The 24,760-nt window shown below is 47.6% G+C and overlaps 1 protein-coding gene across 2 annotated transcripts in view; it reads right to left on the reverse strand.

Moving 5' to 3' along the window:
- The window catches only part of YRDC (yrdC N6-threonylcarbamoyltransferase domain containing), a 31,113-nt gene extending 10,812 nt beyond the window's left edge, over window positions 1-20,301 (reverse strand). The window contains exons 1-5 of one of the 2 annotated variants that reach the window (XM_063954322.1): window positions 20,064-20,301; window positions 8,232-8,427; window positions 6,198-6,312; window positions 5,942-6,061; window positions 2,681-2,823 (exon numbers count right to left, since the gene is read on the reverse strand). In XM_063954322.1, the coding sequence (XP_063810392.1) occupies window positions 2,681-2,823; window positions 5,942-6,061; window positions 6,198-6,312; window positions 8,232-8,427; window positions 20,064-20,208 (719 nt within the window). In that variant the 5' untranslated portion in view covers window positions 20,209-20,301. Of the gene's footprint in view, window positions 1-2,680; window positions 2,824-5,941; window positions 6,062-6,197; window positions 6,313-8,231; window positions 8,428-19,886; window positions 19,999-20,063 lie in introns of those variants that run through there. The other variant, XM_063954323.1, reaches the window with a different exon arrangement.
- Window positions 20,302-24,760: the final 4,459 nt, after the last annotated feature.

A 24,760-nucleotide genomic window follows, 5' to 3' on the forward strand; every position in this document is an offset into this window, starting at 1 on the left:
TCATCCAGTCAGGTGTCGACTCCCTAGGGGGTGACATCACTAACACAGGCAACTGCTCCGCCTCCACCTCATTTTCCTCCTCATACATGTCGACACACGCGTACCGACACACAGCACACACACCGGGAATGCTCTGATAGAGGACAGGACCCTACTTAGCCCTTTGGAGAGACAGAGGGAGAGTCTGCCAGCACACACCCAGCGCTATATATATACAGGGATAACCTTATATAAGTGTTAATCCCTTATAGCTGCTGTTATCTAGTTATTTGCTGCCAAAATGCCCCCCCTTCTCTTTTTTACCCTGAATCAGATGCAGTACTGCAGGGGAGAATCAGGGAGCCGTCCTTCCAGCGGAGCTGTGAGGGAATAATGGCGCCAGTGTGCTGAGGAGATAGGCCCCGCCCCTTCACGACGTCCTTAACTCCCGCTTTTTTGTGTAAAATGGCAGGGGAAAAAATACATCCATATAGCCCTGGAGCTATATGTGATGTATTCCTTTTGCCAGCTAAGGTATATGTGTGTTATATTGCGTCTCAGGGCGCTCCCCCCCCAGCGCCCTGCACCCTCAGTGACCGGAGTGTGAAGTGTGCTGAGAGCAATGGCGCACAGCTGCGGTGCTGTGCGCTACCTTAGTCTTGAAGACAGGATGTCTTCTGCCGCCGCTTTCACCGGACCTTCGTCTCTTCTGGCTCTGTAAGGGGGACGGCGGCGCGGCTCCGGTGACCCATCCAGGCTGAACCTGTGATCGTCCCTCTGGAGCTAACGTCCAGTAGCCTAAGAAGCCCAATCCACTCTGCACTCAGGTGAGTTCGCTTCTTCTCCCCTTAGTCCCACGATGCAGTGAGCCTGTTGCCAGCAGAACTCACTGAAAATAAAAAAACCTAACTAAACTTTTATTCTAAGCAGCTCTGGAGAGCTACCTAGTTTGCACCCTTCTCGGCCTGGCACAAAAATCTAACTGGCTTGGAGGAGGGTCATAGGGGGAGGAGCCAGTGCACACCACCTGATATCTCAAGCTTTTATTTTGTGCCCTGTCTCCTGCGGAGCCGCTATTCCCCATGGTCCTTACGGAGTCCCAGCATCCACTTAGGACGTTAGAGAAATATATTTTAAATTCTGATTCCAGGCCCCCGCAGTGTTGCCATTCTCCACCTGACAAAATAGATATCAATTCCCTTGGCATTACGTCAGGTGCTGTATTTACCACTGACTTATTATTTTCACTAGCAAGAGACTAGAGATTAGCAAGTGGACCTGTGAGCAGCCCTATGCTCTCTTAGACAGAGCAGCTCTCCTCAGTGGCCAGATTTAGGTCCTGAAACGCCTGTATTTATCTAGCCAATCCCCATTACCTCAGCCCAAACAGTGACTACCGTCAGTTTGCAAATACATACTCTGTGCGTCCGCAATGACTAATCATTCACTGCATGGATCAGACAGACCTGCGTGCACCTCTGAATGAGGTCCAGGGTGAGGCCAGTAATACAAACCTTACTACCGAGAAGGACAAGGGGAAGTTACAGAGAAGTAAGACTGTGGCAAATCAGGAGAGTAGGTGCTAATGGTCTTATTGGCAATTTACGGTAACTGCTGCCATATTATTGGGAGTAGTAGTATTGTTTACATATAACTGGCCATTACTACTCCTGCTGGTGGAATCACACTGTCTAGTGAATCCTCACAACCAGTCACACACCCAATGACATTTCCTTTTAATAAACTGAAGCATTTCTAAAAAGCATTTAAATAGGAGCACCACTAATAATAATTGTTACTAATGAGAGAATACCCAATGGCATTTTTACTTGAGTTGTGTTTATCAGAACAAAGCTTTTTTTCCACTTCTATGCATTGTATAGCCTTCAAACATTAGTATAAATGCACAATTAATGCAAATCAAATAGTTTTGCTATGTGTCCAATCATGGATCTACCACGTTCAGCTCAATGGACATTCCCCAATTAAACTTCAAGCAAAATTCAAAGTCAAATTGCCAGAAACATCAATACCCTAATCCAGCACTTTGCTTATCACTATTTCAAATCAGCTAATCTCTAATTCACTTTTCAGACAGAAAGGCAAATTCCCGGGTGAAGAAGTTCTACCCGGTAATTTGGCGAAAGACACGGGTCCTTTTTCTGTATGAAAGGGTCAACTCGGGTTGAAATTCGAGGGACTTTGACCCAGAAATTTACCAAGGTTGGAGAACCGAGAAATTTTTAACCCGGGTTGACCCTTTCACACAGACGAAATACTTGTTTTGTTCCACAAATTACCAAGTAGAACCTCCTGACACAGTAATTTGCTTCTCTGTGCAAAGGGTGGGAGGGAAGGTTGGGGGTGGGATGGAAAGGGAGGGAGGGAGGGGGGGAGGGGGGGAAAGGGGGAAAGGGAGGGAGTGTCAGGCAGAGGCTGGCAAAATGACCTGGAGATGTTTCTTTCTTCACTTTAACATTTTCCACATAGATGCATTACATCCCTTTACACACTGTTGTTCACCCTCTTGCTCCTTAGGCTACTGACAGGTGAGCTTTGAGCGTCTGTGCACTGTAGCCCTGGGAAACCAGAGCTTACACACTATTGCTGGCAAATAGCAAGTTATGAATACAGCAGGTAAATTCAATACCTAAGCCCTAGATTGTAATATATTACTTATACGACATAAAAGTGAACTCACCATCCAGGTCGGATCACGGTAAACTTCCCAGGAACAGAAAGATCAACTACTGTTGATCCCAACCTACACTCGGGACTAGATAAGTCTCCAATAGATCCTCCATCCACCACAAGGGACAGCATAGGCCACAGGTCCCTGAATTCCTAGTAATAAAGAATGACATTTAGCTGCCTGGCACAGAACATAAAGCCATTGTACATAGCATTATTTGGTGATATACAACATAATGATACAATATGACAAGGTGCAAATATAAATTACTAACAGTAATATGATTAAATATATATATTTTAAATGTGGCTTCATTCACTCAAGCAAATAAACCATTGATTAGTCAATCCCTGGGAGATCCGACTCCCGACCGACAGGTTTGCCCAACATTGGACAAGTATGTACCCTCCGCCGACCGACCCGCGCACCCGATTCTGGTTGCCTATCAGGTCTCCTGGTTTTTAAACCTGCTTAAAAACTAAAGAGACCCGACCGCAGACCAGGCGACCGATATTAGAGTGTGTAGGCTGCAGAGACCGGAGCTGGCGATCAATCTCCAGTCTTAGCACACTATCAGCGTGGCGGTAGTGCTGGATCCAGAGGGATTGTGGCACAGTCCACTGCTGCTGCAGGACGTGGTGTAGGATGAGGTGGCAGAGGGCATGGAGGCAATAGTGGGATGCAGCATAGGCATGGCGGCCGTAATGCTGAGTTCAGCAGCGAATTCAAAGAGCCCGGGGGTGGTTAAGGGGGGATAGAACAAATTTCTTCTTGGGTGGGGAACGGACACTAAAATCCTGTCCCCATTCCCCTTCACAATTATAATTAAATAAATTCTTCATTAATAAATCCCCCTTCTCCCAATCATTTTTTCAGCAGAACATTTCAGGACAGATTGGTCTTCTGAAAAATTGGGCAAGTGTAGCAAGGCTTACATGTAGAATCTGTGAGCAGGTCTGCAGAAGGATTGTATAAACCGTCTGATCTGCTGAAGGTTTGGACAAGCGAGTTCCCAGCTTAAGTGTTCAATTTTTCACAATTTCCATGGAGAGATCATTAAAAAGTGTCATTATGGCCTCTGGTGACATATAAATCATGATGCTTAGAGACATCTAACGCACTCCTGTATTATAAGGGTAACAATCCAAAACATTCTGGGGCTGATGTATCAAGCAGTGAAAACAGTCAAGTGGACCAGTGGAGAAGTTCCCCAGAGCAACCAATCAGTTTTAAAGGAAGCATTTATCAAGTACAATCTATTAAAGAATAGGTAGATGCTGACTGAGGATATGGACAACTAAAGTCTTTCCTCTGCTTGATACATCAATCCCTCCAGTGGCGGATTTAGGGGGGGGGCACCAAGGCACGTGCCCCCCCTGTCATTTTTAATAGATGTTTTGTATTGTCCATGCTGCTGTGCGCACCCGCCCCCGACATGTCCCCGCCGCTGTGCGCATCCGCCTCCGGCACCCGACATGTCCCCCTCAGTGGCGCACGCCCCCCTGATGAGTTGAATCTCCTGTTCTTGAGATGGAGACACAGCTGTCTCCATCTCAGGTAAAAGCCGCGATCGCGTTCGCGATCGCGACCGCGGAGCCGCTGCACTGCAGCGGCAGCAGAGAGCTACCATAGCTCTCTACTATAAACAGTCTGGAGGGGTGAAGGGGGAGCTGCTGGCTGCTCAAGTTCCCTCCGTCCTTACAGTGCTGCTAGCGCCTGGTGGAAGGGTAATTACATACTGTAACTGTATGTATGTTTGTATTTGTAGTAATTTATGTATGTGTGTATGTATGTGATTGTGTATGTATGTTTGGGTGTGTGTTTGTGTATATGTGTTTGTGTGTTACTCTGTGTGTATTATATGGTGCAATACTGCATGTCCCTGGTGCAGTAATTCCCTGGGTGGAGACTGGCATGCACCTCTCCATGCAGTGGAAACCAGGTGGCACTTAGTAGCCTTTGTGAGTAAATCAATGTATTACAAAAGGCATAGTGTACCGATGTTTCAATGGGCGTTTTTTTCAAGGTGCTTTACTGTAGGCTTGAAGGAAAAAAAAACGCTTTATGTGGCGTTGAAACATCGGTACACTATGCCTTTTGTACTGTAATACATTGATTTACTCACAGAGACCGCTGAGTACCGCCTGGTTCTACTGCATGGGGGGGGGGCATAGTATGTACAGTCACATCATGTTTATATAATATATTTTTCTTTCCTGAAACAAATGTTTTGTCCCTGTATCTCTACCTCAGCCCCCTCACCCTCCCTGTATCTCCCCCTCAGCCCCCTCACCCTCCCTGTAGCTCACCCTCAGTGTCCCTGTCCTCATCCTGTAACTCCCCCTCAGCGCCCTTACTCTCCCCCTCACCCTCCCTGTATCTCCCCCTCAGCGCCTTTATCCTCACCCTCCCTGTAACTCCCCCTCAGAGCACTCACCCTCTCTGTAACTATCCTCAGCGCCCTTACCCTCCCCATATTTCCCCCTCAATGCCCTTACCCTCACCCTCCTTGTAACTCTCCCTCAGCACCCTCACCCTCCTTGTATCTCACCCTCAGTACCCTTACCCTCACTCTTCCTGTGACTATCACTAAGCACCCTCCCTCTCCCTGTATCTCCCCCTCGGGGGGGGGGGGGGGCGGGGGAGTGGGGGTGACCTGGGGAGAGAGAATGGTGCTGCTGTGAGCGGTCTTTTGCTGGGGGGGGGGGGGAGTGGGGGTGACCTTCCTGCTGTCAATCTTCATGCGATCGCCCCTGCGATCGCTTTCTTCTGTGTTCTTGTCGTTGCCCAGCAACGGCCGTCGCTGAGCAATAATGCGCCTGCGCATTGCGTCCGCTACGTATGTGCAGTTCCGACCCGTTCGCACGGCTGCGAAAACCAGCAGCGTGCGAACGTTTCGGAATGATCCCCATAAGGTATAAGAACTAACTGTGGACCTGTACCCCCTCCAGCAGTGCATTTCGATCATAGACACACTCGATACTCACATTGAGCACTTGACCACACCCCCTCGCACAATTGGTCACACGCACTGAAACTTCGCCACGCCCACTCCACTTCTAACTCCACCCCTCCTTGATAGCACAACCACTTATGGTGCCCCCCCTGTCATTCTTTTCTGGATCCGCCCCTGAATCCCTCTATGATCATATTAGGGCAAGTATCCAGGTGATCGCTAATAACCTCTTTATCCATCTATAGTATATACCAGTCTAATTATCATGCACAAATAGATGAGCACAGTATCAATACAATTCAGCAGTGCCTCACCTCTACTGTCAATGTGCTCTGCTGGGTACTGATGTTGGCACTGGTCAGTGCCAGGGGCTCAGAGGAGATCTGTGCCAGTTGTCTGACAAATGCATGGTCTGGAATACGAACACCAACCAGCTACAAACCAAGATTAGAATTCAGAACAAAATATACATTAAGCAACTTCCTCAAACATATCATTATGGTTTGTCATCTCTCAATGTCCTTCTGTGTACAAATAAACCTAAATATATACATTTGGCATAATACTTACAGTAGTAGAAGGATTAAGCTCCTTATTAAGTCCATCTGATCGCTCCATCACAAGTGTGACGGGTCCAGGTAAGAGATCACGGAGCAGCTGGTCAGAGACGTTAACCTGGCAGTACCTGTATTATTAAAAGTTATTATTATTAGCAGTTACATATACAGCACCAGCATATTGCACACAAACTCATAGCAGATATTCTTTGTATCAGGGCTACAAGGCATCATACGAAACTAATGTTTTAGGAGCATTCAGGTGTATAAATACAGATGCTGCAGCAAGTTTTTTTGCAACAAAACCTTATTAAAACAGAAACTAGCAATTTTAATTGCTGCAGGGAATTTAAATTACACATTCTCTTCTTAGCACACCTCTCATGAATGTCATCTAGCAGTATAAATTCCAAAATGCTCAGAAATTCAATGGAAATTGCACCGTGAGCATATCAAATCTGGAAAGATCTTTTAAAAGAAATCTTGGATTGGAAACCTTTATATAGTTCGCTTCCACATCAGAAGATGGTAACTCAATGAAGTAAGCATTACCCCACAAAGATAGCAAAGAAACACACCAGGCAATTTTTATTAATGATATGGAAGATACCGACATTTCTGGATGATATCGTTCAGCGTGTACGCAACGATGGCAGCGATGTGCGCTCCTGCGGGTCGTAGACAAAGTTTTCTTTTATCTGTACATGCAGGTCAAATGTGACTATAGTATGAAACTGCATATTCGGAGTGGTGGCAGGATGACGTCCCTGAACGATATCGTTAGCAATGTCGTTCAGTGTGTATGCACTCTCTCATTTCAAGGGCAAACACTGACTATATCGCTTTTGGAGCGTATCATCTAGTGTGTACCCAGCTTACCCCGGGCACACTGCCATACTATATGTAAAGAAAATGCAGAAGCTTATTTAAGCACATTTACAAATAGTTCATAAGCCACCTGCCACTTCATGGTGCTCCTGCTTAGGCTGGTACTAATTCTAAACAATGACAGTCCCTCTGTATATTTGGTCATGTATGTGTTTATAAAATTGAAAGGTAGCTTACAAGGAGGTACCCCAAGAGACTCTAGTGTGGCACTCCCTGCTAGCTAATGAGCCCATATATGCATTGTACACAATCAGAGCACAGGATTTCACATACTCCTTGGAGTGAAGGGCCTATACAGAGAACAATTTGTATTGGTATACACCTGCAACTAAGGGCTGTCCTGCATAAACGTTCACAATAAAACACATTTAAGGTCCGTACACATTAGACGATGTCGCTCTGAGCGACGTCGTCTAATGTTTCCCCCTCCCGGGCCGGCCAGTTGGCGGCAGACTGTAGACACTGAGCGATATAACCGCTCATATCGTTCCGTGACATCACGCCTCCGCCAGTCCTGGACGACAGTCCAGATCCTGCATGCATGCACTGCCGACGACGATCATTGCTGACCCGCGGAGCCGCGCATCGGTCGTCGCTGGCGGCATACACACTTGCCCATAAAATGAGCGACGTCGCTCATTTTATCGCCAAGTGTGTATGGGCCTTTAGACTAAAACTGAAAACTTTTCAATACAGACCCATACTGCATATATTTGATCAGTCACCAGCACTAGAGACTATACAAAAAAAGCTCAACAGAATACTCCCTGGTAGGACCCCTGCTCTGCTTTGTGGCGTAATGACTAGGACAGTGATGGGGAATCTTTGGCACTCCAGATGTTGTTGAACTACACATCCCAGCATGCCCTGCTACAGTTTTGCTATTTGGACGAGGAGATCAGTAGTCACAATTGCAACTTCCTAACATTACAGGATATTATCGATTGATCGGTGTATACACCCACCTTTGTATAACAGCATTTATACGGGATAACGTGTACACATTAATGCTAAAGAGTATCTATATCAACACATGAAATTATACTAGTGAATTAATCAGTGGCTTTTATTAAATGATAATGGATAGCTCAGTTATATTGTTCTGACAGATCTAATAATACTTGTACAAATATCACTTTTCCTGGTATTGGTTACTAACTTATATATATCCTGAATGTCCCCAACACATATAGCCAAAGGTTTGGTCCCATTGCGTCCTTTGATGTTGTAAATATTGCTAATGGACTGAGAGTTCTGCGCCAGGCAGGCAATGCCATAGATGGTGTCTGTGGGTAAAGCAATCACTCCATTCTGTTGCAGAATACCAGCAGAAGTATTCAGTATTTCTTTCCAACCTGCAGTAAAACAAAGATGAGAGCTTTTGAGATACGGACTATAAAAAAACAACAAAAAAAAAAAAACAGGTACATAGATGAAAATACGCAGACACACAAAAGTATTCCATGCTGTAAGTAAGCATACAAGCTACATCAAAATCTCTCATGTTCCCTTGATACACTCTTGATACACACAGCCTGTTTAGAACAAATAAAGCGGATGTTGATAACACATCTTCCCAGCGACCTACCTATTCAAGCGTTTGTAAGTTCACAGGGGAAGGTAAGTAGTCAGACACCCGTTCTGCTTGTTTCAAATATGCCGATTACAGGCCGAGGCCATTACAGCAAGCAAGGACTGTTCATGAATGCAGCCAACAAAAAGCAAGAAAAATACATTTAATCTTGTCAAACTACAAATACTTTAAGCTTTTGGCAGGAGTTACCAACAAAAAATAAAAAGAAAATATAAAATTGTGACATACTGTCATCTTCACACACACAGAAAAAGAAAATGCACTCTGTAGTACACTAAGCACTACTAACCAGAATAATAAACTCTGCAATCTAAAAGGCCCTACACACTGGCCGATATTCTGAAAGATATGAACGATCTCGTTCATAAATGAACGAGAACTCGTTCATATCTTTCAGTGTGGAGACTCCAGCGATGAACGATGCGCGGCCCCGCGCTCGTTCATCGCTGGTCTCCCGTCGGCTGTGCATGCAGGCCAATATGGACGATCTCGTCCATATTTGCCTGCACTTCAATGCAGCCGCGTGACAGGGGGAGTGAAGAAACTTCACTCCCCCCGTCACTGCCCCCCCCGCCGCCGGGTCGCTCGTCGGCCGTATCGGCCGTCGGGCACCTCGGCGGCGCATCAGGAAATGAGTAGGGCCCATAAGAGCAAACCCGATCATAATTTTGGGCTAAAAATATGTGACCAGCAACTGTGAGCAGATGACCTCATCTGGTGGGTTCCAAACACTAAGGTTCAAGACACCTTAACCTCTCACTAGTGTGATGCCTTGGGGCGGCTGGCCTGTGCTTACCTGGGGTGTCCCACATGCCCTAGACATGAACCTTAATGTTATGGACCAACCAGATGAGGTCACCTGGTAGCAGTTGGTGGGCCCATATACTTCTGACCAAAAATTATGCTAAGTACCTCAATTTTGCTCTATGTTATGCCGCCCATACAATAGGCCGACTTGCATTAGATATGAGCCGTCCTACGACCCCCACCAGCTCCCCGGTGTGCGATAGATTGTACGATCTGTCTTCCCTCCGCAATTGTCGTCTGATCATATGTGCAGCACATATGATCAGTTGATGAGATGTACGACCCGCGGGGCCGTGCATAGAATCGTATTTGCAACCCAAGATGTGCATGTGACGGGTTGATATTGTGATATCGACCTAGTGTATGGCCAGCATTTGACTGCAGAGTTTATTATAATTATTATGATTAGCAGTGCTTAGTGTACTACAGAGTGAGCATTTGCGTTTTCTTTTTTTTCTGTGTGGAACTACAAATCTCAGTATGAAAGCACATCTTATTTTGTTTAGAATTATAGTGTGCAGCCCTCCATATCTTCACACACACACACCAAAGACAGTAGCACTTTATAATATTTAAAATAAGGTAACTTTTTAACCTGGCATCTGTTTTGTGTACACACGCGTAGTACAATGTATATAACTGGCTTTTTAGTAAGCCAATCCTCTTTTCCAAAGCCAGTGAACAATATATACAAATAATTAAGCTCCCGCAGAAGTGGAAACACTCAGCAGCGGTGGCAAGTATTAGAAAGGCAAGCGCACAGTCTGAAGAAAATGATTGGAAAAGAAAGTCACCTTAGCTCAATGCCTACCTGGCTGTGGGGCAGATGTATTAAGCCTGGAGAAGTGATAAAGAAGAGATAAGTGGAAAATGATTAACGCACCATCCAATCACCACAGGTTTGAAAAATGACAGTAAGGAGCTACTGTGTTATCACCTTCCACTTATCACTGCTTTATCAATTCTCCAGGATTAATACATCCGCCCCACAGTGTGAAGGATTTTCCAGAAAACTGTATCTCCTTCTGTAAAGGTGCATACACACTGGGCAAAAACGTGTAAGCGTGTATGAACAGCGATGATCGTGAACATCGCTGCAGGAAAGTAGCTCAGTGCATACACACTGAGCTATTGTCCCTGTGCCCAGCAATGTTCACGGGTGGGGGCGGTGAAGCACTTTCCACAGTAGAAGACTGTGGAAAGTTCTTTACTCGGCTGTACAAACAGCCCGATGGACGGCTCCGGCTGGCAATGATGCGGGAGCGCGCATCAGCACTCACCGCTCATCACCCGACCATACACACTGGGCTCAAACTCGGCCAAAGAAGCTCAAAACGCCAAAAGTGATCTACTTTGAGCTCAAAATTGGCTAATGTGTATGGGCCTTAAGACACAAATCACCTAATATGCACACCTAAAGTTACTTGATGCCACCCTTAAAAGACTGCAGCTATGAAATTAAAGCCAAGTGGAAAACACCATGCAATGCATCAGTTACTGTATGTTTAACAGTTTTGTTTTAATCTCAGGATAAAATAATGTTATTTTCAAATTCCCTAAATATAATCTCACTTGAGAAAAAAAACCCTTAGCACAGCTTTTTTTCTTCATGTGAGACAGATGGTGCTAGCAAAGAGTACATGATCATTTCATGATTGAGAAGTGCTACCAGCATTATATAACCGTGGAACCTTTGGTGATACAGTCTTGAGAATTCAGGTTTGAGTTTGTACCATGCCAACAAGAAGACACCTACAATGATCTTAGAGAAGACTGCAGAGTAGTCAGGAAAGCTTAAATACAAATAAGTTGAAACGCACAGGGCTACAGAGTAAGCTGTATTTACAGTCAACACCAGGAGCAGCTGCCAATCTTCCCAGCAGTGGGCAAACCTGCAAATTCAGACTATGTTCTGACATATTTCAAAGAACCCAGAAGCTATATTAAGGTGATAAATGGGTATCTATCTATAGGTGACCATTAAAGTTCATCACTCTACCAAGACAGATTAAGTGTTCACAGTTGCAAAATATTAACCTTCCAGCATAATATATTCTGAATAGATAACATAAAGTTGGAATGGTTTAATTATGCACGTTGTTATGAAGCGAAGGCTAGACAGAACATTACCATGACAGTCTCAAACAAACAGTGAAACATGGTAATGATTCCAGGTTCTTCTGCATCAACAGGACCTGGGCGCCTCATAATCCCCGAGTTCACCACAGAATTCTATAGGACATTGTGAGGCCAGGTCTCATAATACTGGAGCTTGGCTAACATTATATCATGCCCCTTAACAATGATCTTAAGTACACAAAATAAATCTAAAACTAAATGGCTCAGGAGGTCGTTGTATGTTGCCTATGCTTAAAAGTGTTTACTTGCTGTATATATCAGTCAATGGAACAGGCAGTGTATGGAAAATGAAAGGCTCCAGATTTCAGTAACATAGAAAGTAAGTACTGCATCACTGAAAATAGTGGACCCCATTTTAAAGCACTGTACTAATGTTAGAGGTTAGAGATGCTAATATGATGTGAGTAAGCTGTACATAAACAAACCCCCTCAAACACCAATGAACTGAAGCAGCAGGTTCGGTTTGAAATGTCGGCATTCAAAATACCGACCACGGCACCCCGATGGTGAGAATCCCGACAGGGGTAGCAAAGTATACTCACCTTTCCTCAATGCTCCCTAACCCTCCCCAGGGGTGCCTAACGCCCACTCCCTGCAGCCTAAACCTTACCTCCCCGGCGGCCCAGCAAACACTCGTTTGGGATCCAGTGTCGGCATTCCGGCATCAGTATTTCAACTGCCAGGATCCCGAAGCAGCAATGCAAGGAGTGGGACACAAATCCCTCACCTACTATATGAGACAGATAAACCCATAGAGAAAGGTGGAACAACAAGCTGCTGAATCAGATTGTTCTTACTTTCTTAAAAACATGGCTTCCTTATTTTTTATTTTTTGTTCAGTAAATATTAGCAGTAAAAATAAGATTTTACTCACCGGTAAATCTATTTCTCGTAGTCCGTAGTGGATGCTGGGAACTCCGAAAGGACCATGGGGGGAATAGCGGCTCCGCAGAAGACTGGGCACAACTAAAGAAAGCTTTTAGGTCACCTGGTGTGCACTGGCTCCTCCCACTATGACCCTCCTCCAAGCCTCAGTTAGGACACTGTGCCCGGACGAGCTGACATAATAAGGAAGGATTTTGAATCCCGGGTAAGACTCTTACCAGCCACACCAATCACACCGTATAACTCGTGATACCATACCCAGTTTAACAGTATGAAAACAACTGAGCCTCTCAACAGATGGCTCAACAATAACCCTTTAGTTAACAATAACTATGTACAAGTATTGCAGACAATCCGCACTTGGGACGGGCGCCCAGCATCCACTACGGACTACGAGAAATAGATTTACCGGTGAGTAAAATCTTATTTTCTCTGACGTCCTAGTGGATGCTGGGAACTCCAAAAGGACCATGGGGATTATACCAAAGCTCCCAAACGGGCGGGAGAGTGCGGATGACTCTGCAGCACCGAATGAGAGAACTCAAGGTCCTCCTTAGCCAGGGTATCAAATTTGTAGAATTTTGCAAACGTGTTTGCCCCTGACCAAGTAGCAGCTCGGCAAAGTTGTAAAGCCGAGACCCCTCGGGCAGCCGCCCAAGATGAGCCCACCTTCCTCGTGGAATGGGCTTTTACTGATTTAGGATGCGGCAGTCCAGCCGCAGAATGCGCCAGCTGAATTGTGCTACAAATCCAGCGAGCAATAGTCTGCTTATAAGCAGGAGCACCCAGCTTGTTGGGTGCATACAGGATAAATAGCGAGTCAGTTTTCCTGACTCTAGCCGTCCTGGAAACATACATTTTCAAGGCCCTGACTACGTCCAGCAACTTGGAATCCTCCAAGTCCCTAGTAGCCGCAGGCACCACAATAGGTTGGTTCAAGTGAAAAGCTGATACCACCTTAGGGAGAAACTGGAGACGAGTCCTCAATTCTGCCCTATCCATATGGAAAATCAGATAAGGGCTTTTACATGACAAAGCCGCCAATTCTGACACACGCCTGGCTGAAGCCAAGGCCAATAACATGACCACTTTCCACGTGAGATACTCTAGATCCACGGTTTTAAGTGGCTCAAACCAATGTGATTTTAAGAAACTCAACACCACGTTGAGATCCCAAGGTGCCACTGGAGGCACAAAAGGGGGGCTGAATATGCAGCACTCCCTTAACAAACGTCTGAACTTCAGGTAGTGAAGCTAGTTCTTTCTGGAAGAAAATCGACAGAGCCGAGATCTGTACCTTAATAGAGCCTAATTTCAGGCCCATAGTCACTCCTGCTTGTAGGAAATGCAGAAATCGACCCAGTTGAAATTCCTCTGTTGGGGCCTTTTTGGCCTCACACCAAGCAACATACATCCGCCATATGCAGTGATAATGCTTTGCAGTTACATCTTTCCTGGCTTTAATCAGCGTAGGAATGACTTCCTCCGGAATGCCCTTTTCCTTCAGGATCCGGCGTTCAACCGCCATGCCGTCAAACGCAGCCGCGGTAAGTCTTGGAACAGACAGGGCCCCTGCTGCAGCAGGTCCTGTCTGAGCGGCAGAGGCCATGGGTCCTCTGAGATCATCTCTTGAAGTTCCGGGTACCACGCTCGTCTTGGCCAATCCGGAACCACGAGTATTGTTCTTACTCCTCGTTTTCTTATTATTCTCAGTACCCTTGGTATGAGAGGCAGAGGAGGGAACACAAACTGACTGGTACACCCACGGTGTCACTAGAGCGTCCACAGCTATCGCCTGAGGGTCCCTTGACCTGGCGCAATATCTCTCTAGTTTTTTGTTTAGGCGGGACGCCATCATGTCCACCTGTGGCCTTTCCCAACGGTTTACCAACAGTTGGAAGACTTCTGGATGAAGTTCCCACTCTCCCGGGTGTAGGTCGTGTCCGCTGAGGAAGTCTGCTTCCCAGTTGTCCACTCCCGGAATGAACACTGCTGACAGTGCTAAGACGTGATTTTCCGCCCATCGGAGAATCCTTGTGGCTTCTGCCATCGCCATCCTGCTTCTTGTGCCGCCCTGTCGGTTCACATGGGCGACTGCCGTGATGTTGTCTGATTGGATCAGTACCGGCTGGTTTTGAAGCAGAGGCCTTGCCAGACTTAGGGCATTGTAAATGGCCCTCAGTTCCAGAATATTTATGTGTAGGGACGACTCCTGACTTGACCAAAGTCCTTGGAAATTTCTTCCCTGTGTGACTGCCCCCCAGCCTCGAAGGCTGGCATCCGTGGTTACCAGGACCCAGTCCTGTATCTGCGGCCCTCTTGAAGATGAGCACTCTGCAGCCACCATAGTAGAGATACCCTGGTCCTTGGAGACAGGGTTATCAGCCGATGCATCTGAAGATGCGATCCCGACCACTTGTCCAGGAGGTCCCACTGAAAGGTTCTTGCATGGAACCTGCCAAATGGAATTTTGCTTCGTAAGAAGCTACCATTTTTCCCAGGACTCGTGTGCAGTGATGCACCGATACCTGTTTTGGTTTCAGGAGGTCTCTGACTAGAGATGACAGCTCCTTGGCTTTCTCCTGCGGGAGAAACACTTTTTTCTGTTCTGTGTCCAGAACCATCCCCAGGAACAGTAGGCGTGTGGTAGGAACCAGCTGTGACTTTGGAATGTATAGAATCCATCCGTGCTGTTGTAGCACTTCCCGAGATAGTGCTACTCCGACCAACAACTGCTCCTTGGACCTCGCCTTTATAAGGAGATCGTCCAAGTACGGGATAATTAAAACTGCCTTTCTCGAAGGAGTATAATCATTTCTGCCATTACCTTGGTAAAGACCCTCGGTGCCGTGGACAGTCCAAACGGCAGTGTTTGGAATTGGTAATGGCAATCCTGTACCACAAATCTGAGGTACTCCTGGTGAGGATGGTAAATGGGGACATGTAGGTAAGCCTCCTTGATGTCCAGGGATACCATGTAATCCCCCTCCTCCAGGCTTGCAATAATCGCCCTGAGCGATTCCATCTTGAACTTGAATTTTTTTATGTATGTGTTCAAGGATTTCAAATATAAAATGGGTCTCACCGAACCGTCCGGTTTCGGTACCACAAACAGTGTGGAATAGTAACCCCGTCCTTGTTGAAGTAGGGGCACCTTGACTATCACCTGCTGGGAATACAGCTTGTGATTTGCCTCTAGCACAGTCTCCCTGCCTGAGGGAGTTGTCGGCAAGGCAGATTTAAGGAAACGGCGGGGGGGAGACGCCTCGAATTCCAGCTTGTACCCCTGAAATACTACTTGAAGGATCTAGGGATCCACCTGTGAGCGAGCCCACTGATCGCTGAAATTTTTGAGGCGGCCCCCCACCGTACCTGGCTACGCCTGTGGAGCCCCCCCGTCATGCGGTGGACTCAGAGGAAGCGGGGGAAGAATTTTGATTCTGGGAACTGGCTGACTGGTGCAGCTTTTTCCCTCTTCCCTCGTTTTACACGCTTACATTTCTGAAGCCGAAAGGACTGTACCTGATAATACAGTGCTTTCTGAGGCTGTGAGGAAACCTGAGGTAAAAAAAATTTCTTCCCAGCTGTTGCTGTGGATACGAGGTCCCAGAGACCATCCCCAAACAATTCCTCACCCTTATAAGGCTCTATGTGCCTTTTAAAGTCAGCATCACCTGTCCAGTGTCGGGTCTCTAATAACCTCCTGACCGAATGGACATTGCATTAATTCTGGATGCCAGCCGGCAAAATATCCCTCTGTGCATCCCTCATATATAAGACGAAGTCTTATGTTCACAAAATAGTATCCCTGTTTGACAGGGTTACAGACCACGCTGCAGCAGCACTATCTGCAGGTCTCAGTCTAGTACCTGAGTGTGTAAATACAGACTTCAGGATAGCCTCCTGCTTTTTATCAGCAGGTACCTTCAAAGTGGCCGTATCCTAAGACGGCAGTGCCACCTTTTTTGACAAACGTGTGAGCGCCTTATCCACCCTAGGGGATATCTCCCAGCGTAACTTATCCTCTGGCGGGAAAGGGTACGCCATCAGTAACTTTTTAGAAATTACCAGTTTCTTATCGGGGGAACCCACGCTTTTTCACACTTCATTCACTCATTTGATGGGGGAACAAAACACTGCCTGCTTTTTCTCCCCAAGCATAAAACCCTTTTTTAGTGGTACTTGGGTTAATGTCAGAAATGTGTAACACATTTTTTATTGCCGGGATCATGTAACGGATGTTCCTAGTGGATTGTGTATATGTCTCAACCTCGTCGACACTGGAGTCAGACTCCGTGTCGACATCTGTGTCTGCCATCTGTGATGGCCTTTGAGACGCCTGGGCAGGCGCGGGCTGAGAAGCCGGCTGTCCCATAGCTGTTACGTCATCCAGCCTTTTATGTAAGGAGTTGACACTGTCGGTTTATACCTTCCACCTATCCATCCACTCTGGTGTCGGCCCCACAGGGGGCGACATCACATTTATCGGCATCTGCTCTGCCATCACATAAGCCTCCTCATCAAACGTGTCGACACAGCCGTACCGACACACCGCACACACACAGGGAATGCTCTGACTGAGGACAGGACCCCACACAGCCCTTTGGGGAGACAGAGAGAGAGTATGCCAGCACACACCAGAGCGCTATATAATTTAGGATTAACACTATATTGAGTGAATTTTTCCCAATAGCTGCTTGTATATACAATATTGCGCCTAAATTTAGTGCCCCCCCTCTCTTTTTAACCCTTTGAGCCTGAAAACTACAGGGGAGAGCCTGGGGAGCTGTCTTCCAGTTGCACTGTGAAGAGAAAATGGCGCCAGTGTGCTGAGAGAGATAGCTCCGCCCCTTTTTCGCTGACTTTTCTCCCGCTTTTTTATGGATTCTGGCAGGGGTATTTATCACATATATAGCCTCTGGGGCTATATATTGTGATATATATGCCAGCCAAGGTGTTTTTATTGCTGCTCAGGGCGCCCCCCCCCCCAGCGCCCTGCACCCTCAGTGACCGTAGTGTGAAGTGTGCATGAGGAGCAATGGCGCACAGCTGCAGTGCTGTGCGCTACCTTGGTGAAGACTGATGTCTTCTGCCGCCGATTTTCCGGACCTCTTCTTGCTTCTGGCTCTGTAAGGGGGACGGCGGCGCGGCTCCGGGACCGAACACCAAGGCCAGTTCCATGCGGTCGATCCCTCTGGAGCTAATGGTGTCCAGTAGCCTAAGAAGCCCAAGCTAGCTGCAAGCAGGTAGGTTCGCTTCTTCTCCCCTTAGTCCCTCGCTGCAGTGAGCCTGTTGCCAGCAGGTCTCACTGTAAAATAAAAAACCTAATTATATACTTTCTTTCTAGAAGCTCAGGAGAGCCCCTAGTGTGCATCCAACCTCGGCCGGGCACAAAATCTAACTGAGGCTTGGAGGAGGGTCATAGTGGGAGGAGCCAGTGCACACCAGGTGACCTAAAAGCTTTCTTTAGTTGTGTCCAGTCTCCTGCGGAGCCGCTATTCCCCCCATGGTCCTTTCGGAGTTCTTAGCATCCACTAGGACGTCAGAGAAATCTGCAATTTGTCACAAGATCAGATTTGGCAGATTCTAGGACTTGGTGAGAACTAAATGATTGCTAATTATACTCACAACTTTTGATTAGAGGGTGTATTTTGTGTGTCACATGACTAGTGGAATCTTTTGTGGGGTAGCACACTAATACGTTTTATTCTCTGTGACAGACCACAATTACTAGGATAACTACCATTAATCATAATGAAATTAGATTCTATTACATGTTCCACACACATTATCTTGCATGTAAACAACTGAATACTTATTACCAGTTATATATAGCACACACATATTCCGCAGCGCTGTACAGAGAATATTTGCCCATTCACATCAGTCCCTGCCCCAGTGGAGCTTACAATCTATATTCCCTATCACATGTACACACAGACACATTCATGCTAGGGTTAATTTTTTTTGTTGGGAGCCAATTAACCTACCAGTATATTTTTGGATTGTGGGAGGAAACCGGAGAACCCCGGAGGATTGTGGGAGGAAACCCGCGCAACTACGGTGAGAATATACAAACTCCACACAGATAGGGCCATGGTGGGAATTGAACCCATGACCTCAGTGCTGTGAGGCAGTAATGCTAACCATTACACCATCCGTACAAGCTTCCAATATTCAACTCTTAAGTCTGTGGCTTCCAGCTTGCCTAAATTCCTCTCCCCACATAAGATCATGGGTCTGACCCTCTATAGCAGAGTACACTACTGGAGTGAGGTCTACCTGGACGATATGGTGGCCGACCAGCCAGTATATATCTGTGGTACACATCAGAACGATGTACTGAAATACGAAGCAATCCTTCATTACACCGCCTGGCGCCACAGGCGATATTGCATGTGGCGCCATGCAGTGTAATGTAGGACAGAAGGATGGGTTGCTTCGTATTTGCATGCAGCATGGCTAACCAGACGATATCGCTAACAGCAGCAGAAGAGCACAGATTGCTCATACACACTGCATTAGCCAGTCAATAGGTCATTGTGATTTGCCGGAAATAACATAATCGGGCCACTATCACTCCAGTTTGTACCCAGCTTACAGCAAATCCCTGCCTTCCCTGTCCTAATCACGATTGGACACGTTACTGTCTCCAACACCGTCCGCTCAATCATCACCTGAATTAGCTAATTCCAAACATTCCTCCATTACTATGGACCAGTGGGTTTAGTGATGTATTTAAAAGTGCCAACTTGATCAAGAGGTTCAGTTGTTATGTGATGGGGAACAAATGTGATGTAAGTGGCTTTGGAATGATTGTTGGTGCCAGTGGGATTGTTTGAGTAACTCAGAAACTGCAGTTCTCCTGGGATGTTAACAAGCTATAGCTCTTACAGAGAATGCAAATACATGGAGCAGATGTTCTTTTAGTAAAAGTGCCTTGTTAATCAGGGAAGTCAGAAGAGAATGAACAGACTAGATCAAGCTGGAAGAGGATTCTTGGTCTACGTGCTCAGCACTTATTCAATCCTATACTTAATAGAAATGACCTCAGTCATAAACAACACTCTGTGACAGTATGAGTAAGGGGGGGGGGGGGGGGGGAATTAAGGAACAACTACTGCTGGAGGTTTAGCGCTACCCTCCATACAAAAAGTGCCTGCCCATCTCACCCTCACTGAAGCCTTTCACAGTGGGATGCCCATGCAAACCCGCAATCATAGACATCAACATCTTATTGTTCCTGCAGAGCACACATATCTCTGCAGACATGAGAACAGGTTAGTGGAGTTCTGCAATGCAGGAACAGAGGAGTCCTGTGAAAGACTGTGGGCTGTTCCTGGGACTCCATCACTAAGCAGCAGGTAAGTACATATATGTACACAGTACCTGGGACATGCACTTCAGTATAGGGACAACATAACCCAGGGGTGCATTCCCTTCCAGTGGGGCGCTGTTGCCCCAGTGTAGGAGGAGGCGCTGTCATCAGTATTGTATATAACACCATGGCGTCCCCTCACACTCCCGGCAGCACTCACACTGTCCCCTTCACATCCTCCTGCTCACCCTTCACATCCTTGTCCGGGCCGTTCCTACACCCCCTAGGTCCGGCCGGCAGCCTCATTATCCTACAGGCCATATCTACCACCGGGGTCTGTCTGTGACATGCGATCCCGGCTACTGCACCCTGCAAGCGGCCAACCAGCCTCATCTGGGTCCTCAGCTTCCCAAACACCCACGTGTGCGGCCGCGCAGCACTTCCGGGGTCAGCATACGCACCCAATCCGCGGCCCGCACTGCGTGACGTCACTAGTAGGGGGTAGCAGGCGTGACGTCACGCAGTTGCATGCAGTGAAAGTCATCGCCGGCGGCTGCTACCGTCTGGAGCTGATCGTCGTCAGCTTGTGGCCTGCTATATCCGTCATATATTTTTAAATATATAAAACGATCTATAAATTAAATTATCATCACTATCACTTGTCATTGCAAGAATATGGTTTATGTTATATGATGTTCCTGTGGCCTACGCTGCTATGTGGGGCACGCCGGGACGATCAGACATCAGGGACAGTGCAATGGCTGAGCAGCGCGACCGCATTTATACTACAGTTTACTTATTGCCTGGCTGAGAAATTGCTAGAAAAAGAGATCGAGGGTAAAAGCCAGACCCATGCTAAGTACGTTACATATTGCAAAGTAGGGAGAGGGCCATCGACCGGTTTATGGCTGATGTAGAATAATTTACATGCGAAGCCATGCCCCTGTATTCTGATTGGCACATGGGCCAGTCAGTGAAAAAACAGGGATGACCATCGATAGTGGGAACCATCGATGGTTATCCGCTGCATAGTTGACAGCCATCGATGGTTACTTTCCATCCATGGTAACCACACCGATGGCCATCCCTATTGCAAAGTCACGGATTTTTTGTCTGCACACTGAAACATGCAACTTGTAAGTGGGTCTTGAAAAAGTTGACTATGAGGGTCATTAGGTCGACAAGACTTAGGTCGACAGTCATTAGGTCAACCACTATTGGTCGACATGTACTGGGTCGACGTGGAAAAAAGGTCGACATGAGGTTTTTTATAATAAAATAAAAAAAATTAAAACTTTTTTATACTTTCCGATCCACGAGGACTACGATTGGGAATAGTAACCTGTGCCAAGCGTGAGGGGACACGGTGCCCTAATTGGGGCTCCCCATCACTTTACGAAGAAAACGACACCAAAAAAAGTAATAAAAAAAACTCATATCGACCTTTTTCCATGTCGACCTATTGACCACGTCGACCCAATGACTGTCGACCTAAGTCTTCTCGACCTAATGACCCATACCCGACTATGGGGGTCATTCCGACCATATCGCTCGCTGCAGTTTCTCGCAGCGATCGGGTCGGAAATGCGCACTGCGGCGCCGGCGCTTGCCAGCCATCGTTGCCTAGCGATGGCCGCAGAGGTGGTCGCTGGGAGGGAGGGGACTGGATGGCGGTGGACCGTTGGGGGGGCGGGCTGCGGCGGCTGCATGACGTCACACGCAGCTGCTGCGGGCCGGGGAGTGACGAGTAGCTGCGCTGGTCGGGAGCTACTCTTGAAGTGCAAAGGTACTGTGCTCCCAGTGCCACATATGTCCCCAGTGCCAGATATTCCCCCACGGTGCCAGGTACTCACATGCCCCCAGTGCCAAATATAGCCCCCCCATGTGCCAGGTACACATATACCCCCCCCCCCCAGTGCCACATATGCCCCCAGTGCCAGATATTCCCCCACAGTGCCAGGTACTCACATGCCCCAGTGCCAAATATAGCCCCCCCCATGTGCCAGGTACACATACAACCCCCCAGTGCCATGCGTGCCCCCCCCCCCCCCCCCCCCCCGCACTCCCCCTCTGTTTTGTGAAGGAGGGACACGGAGGAGGGCACAGCGCGCCCTCTCCGGCGGGTCTGTTAAAGGAAGTGCCGGTTCGTGAGCCAATCGGAGCTCACGAACGGCACTTCCTTTATTAGACACGCAGGAGGGACACAGGAGAGGCGCGCGCTGTGCCCTCCGTGTCCCTCCTTACAGCAGGGAGGGTTAGTGAGAACAGATTGACATGCGGACGCTCGTCCGCATGTCAATCTGCGCTAAATCAGTGGCGGCGCCCCCGCAGCCCCTCACCCCCAAGCCACCGTGAGGGCTGCGGGGGCAGTAGTTATGCCACTGGTTCTCTTTCACTATCTACGCCATCAACTACTACCTTTGTAACCTGGTGGCGAGCCACTGAGCCAAAGCGTGACAAGTGCATATTTCGGGTACCTGTTCGGAGCTTGCTCCTCCCCCTGATGACTTCAGAGGTCCTTTCCCCAAGTTGGTTTTAGCCATAACCGTGACTGCACTGTCTCAGTGGCAGGGGCTGGCAGGCAACGTTCAGCTTGGGGGGCAGACTCAAGCAAGCGGCCCGGTTTTTCACAGGGAATATGCAGTCAGGTGGCCCTGGAACACTTAAATTGCACTGGCCCAGGGGGCAGATGGCACCCAGCCCCCCTTCCCAGCTAGCCCCTGCTCAGTGGCTTTACTGTGACTGGCAGTGACTTCCTACTGGAAGTCCTACCTGCCAGTCACCCGCAGGACAAGCAGTCCCATTGGAAGGTGTTTCCTTCCTCTGGGACTGCCAGACAGGGCTGCAATTAGCTGAAAGCTGGCTTCTTATAGGAAGCCAGTCCCTGCCTGGTCACCAGCCCTTATCCGGCTACTATGTGCTGCAGACGATGCAGTCCATAGAAGCCGGGGGTTTGAGCATGAGCACTGAAGCCGCTGCATGTGCAGGGACCAAGTGCTTGTCAGCTCCATTGCACAAGCGCCGGGACACAGGACTCTCCTCACTGGCATGGGTAGCGGCACTGGCAGCCCCCCTACCTAAAAAGGTAGGAGCCATCGCAGATTAGAAGCCACAAGCACTAGTTTTGCCTATCACATTGACCATAAATATTTTGAATTGGTCCGGGACCACCAACCCGAGGCATCCCAGAGTGCCAGGACACCCAGATTGGGACCAATGAACAGTGACGTGCAGTGTGGGGGAGGCAGAGCCTTTCCTGTAATACTCCAGTATACTCCAGAGTTTGACTATATAAATTATATGACAAATACAAAGAATGGAGTTAAAAAAGGAGATTTATTGTAAGAACTTACCTTTGTTAAATCTCTTTTTGCGATGTACACCGGATTCCACAGGGGATAACATCTGGGTGTAGAGTTGGATCTTGATCCGAGGCACCAATAGGCTAAAGCTTTGACAGTTCCCAGGATGCCTTGCACCGCCTCCTCTTTAACCCCGCCTCCAGGCACTGGAGCTCAGTTTTCTTAACCAGCCCAATGCAGTAGCAGGTGAAAGAGACGATAACAGTTAGTAGCCACAGCGAACCACATTCTCACGTCATGAGAAGGTACCAGCAGCTAATGCCATACAAACAGAAAGAAGCTAAGTGTGTCAGGGTGGGCGCCCTGTGGAATCTAGTGTACCTCGCAGAAAGAGATTTAACAAAGGTAAGTTCTTATCATCAAATCTCCTTTTCTGCAGCGGGGTACACTGGTGTTCCACAGGGAATAACATCAGGGATGTCCTAAAGCAGTTCCTCATGGGAGGGGACCTATTGTAGCGGGCACAAGATCCCGGCGTCCAAAGGAAGCGTCCTGGGAGGCAGACGTATCAAAAGCATAGAACCTAATGAACGTGTTCACTGAGGACCACGTAGCCACCTTGCACAATTGTTCTAGGGACGCGCCACGGCGGGCCACCCAAGAAGGTCCAACAGACCGAGTAGAATGAGCCTTGATAGTAGTAGGAGCTGAAAGTCCAGCCTGTACAAAAGCTTGTGCAATCACCATTCTAATCTATCTGGCCAAGGTCTGCTCATTCGCAGGCCAGCCACGTTTATGAAAACCAAAAAGGATAAAGAGAGACTCAGATCTCCGAAGGGAGGCGGTTCTCGTCACATAGATACGGAGAACCCATACCACATCTAAAGATCGTTCTTTGGAGGACAAATCAGGAAAGATAAAGGCAGGAACTACAATCTCTTGGTTAACGTGGAAAGATGACACCACCTTAGGTAGACTAATCAGGGCGAGATCTAAGAACCGCACGGTCACAGTGAAAAATTAGAAAGAGAGACCTACAGGATAAGGCACCCAGATCTGAAACCCGTCTAGCAGAGGCAATAGCCAGCAAAAATAAGACCTTAAGCGTAAGCCATATAAGGTCCACAGACTCAAGAGGTTTAAACGGAGACTCTTGTAGGGCGTCCAGAACAACCGACAAATCCCAAGGATCCACAGGAGGAACATAGGGAGGTTCAATGCGTAAAACACCCTGAGTGAAGGTATGAATGTCAGGCAGAGTCGCAATTTTTCTCTGAAACCACACGACAAGCTTGAAACATGAACCTTGAGGGAGGCCAGACGAAGGCCTGAGTCCAGGCCCTGTTGCCGAAACACCAGTAGTTTGGCAGCACTGAACTTGCAAGCATCAAAATTCTTAGCCGCACACCAGGTGAAGTAAGAATTCCAGACCTTATAATAAATCTTAGCCGAAGCCGGTTTATGGGTTTTCAACATCGTTTGAATGACCGCCTCAGAAAAACCTTTGTCCCTCAGAACTGAAGCTTCAAGAGCCACACAGTCAAAGCCAGTCGGGCCAAATCCTGGTAAATACAAGGGCCCTGAACGAGGGGGTCTGGGCGTTGAGGAAGTAGAAGAGGAAGCTCTATCGAGAGACCCTGTAG

This window comes from Pseudophryne corroboree, chromosome 2 (assembly GCF_028390025.1).
Source record: "Pseudophryne corroboree isolate aPseCor3 chromosome 2, aPseCor3.hap2, whole genome shotgun sequence".
NCBI lineage: Eukaryota > Metazoa > Chordata > Amphibia > Anura > Myobatrachidae > Pseudophryne > Pseudophryne corroboree.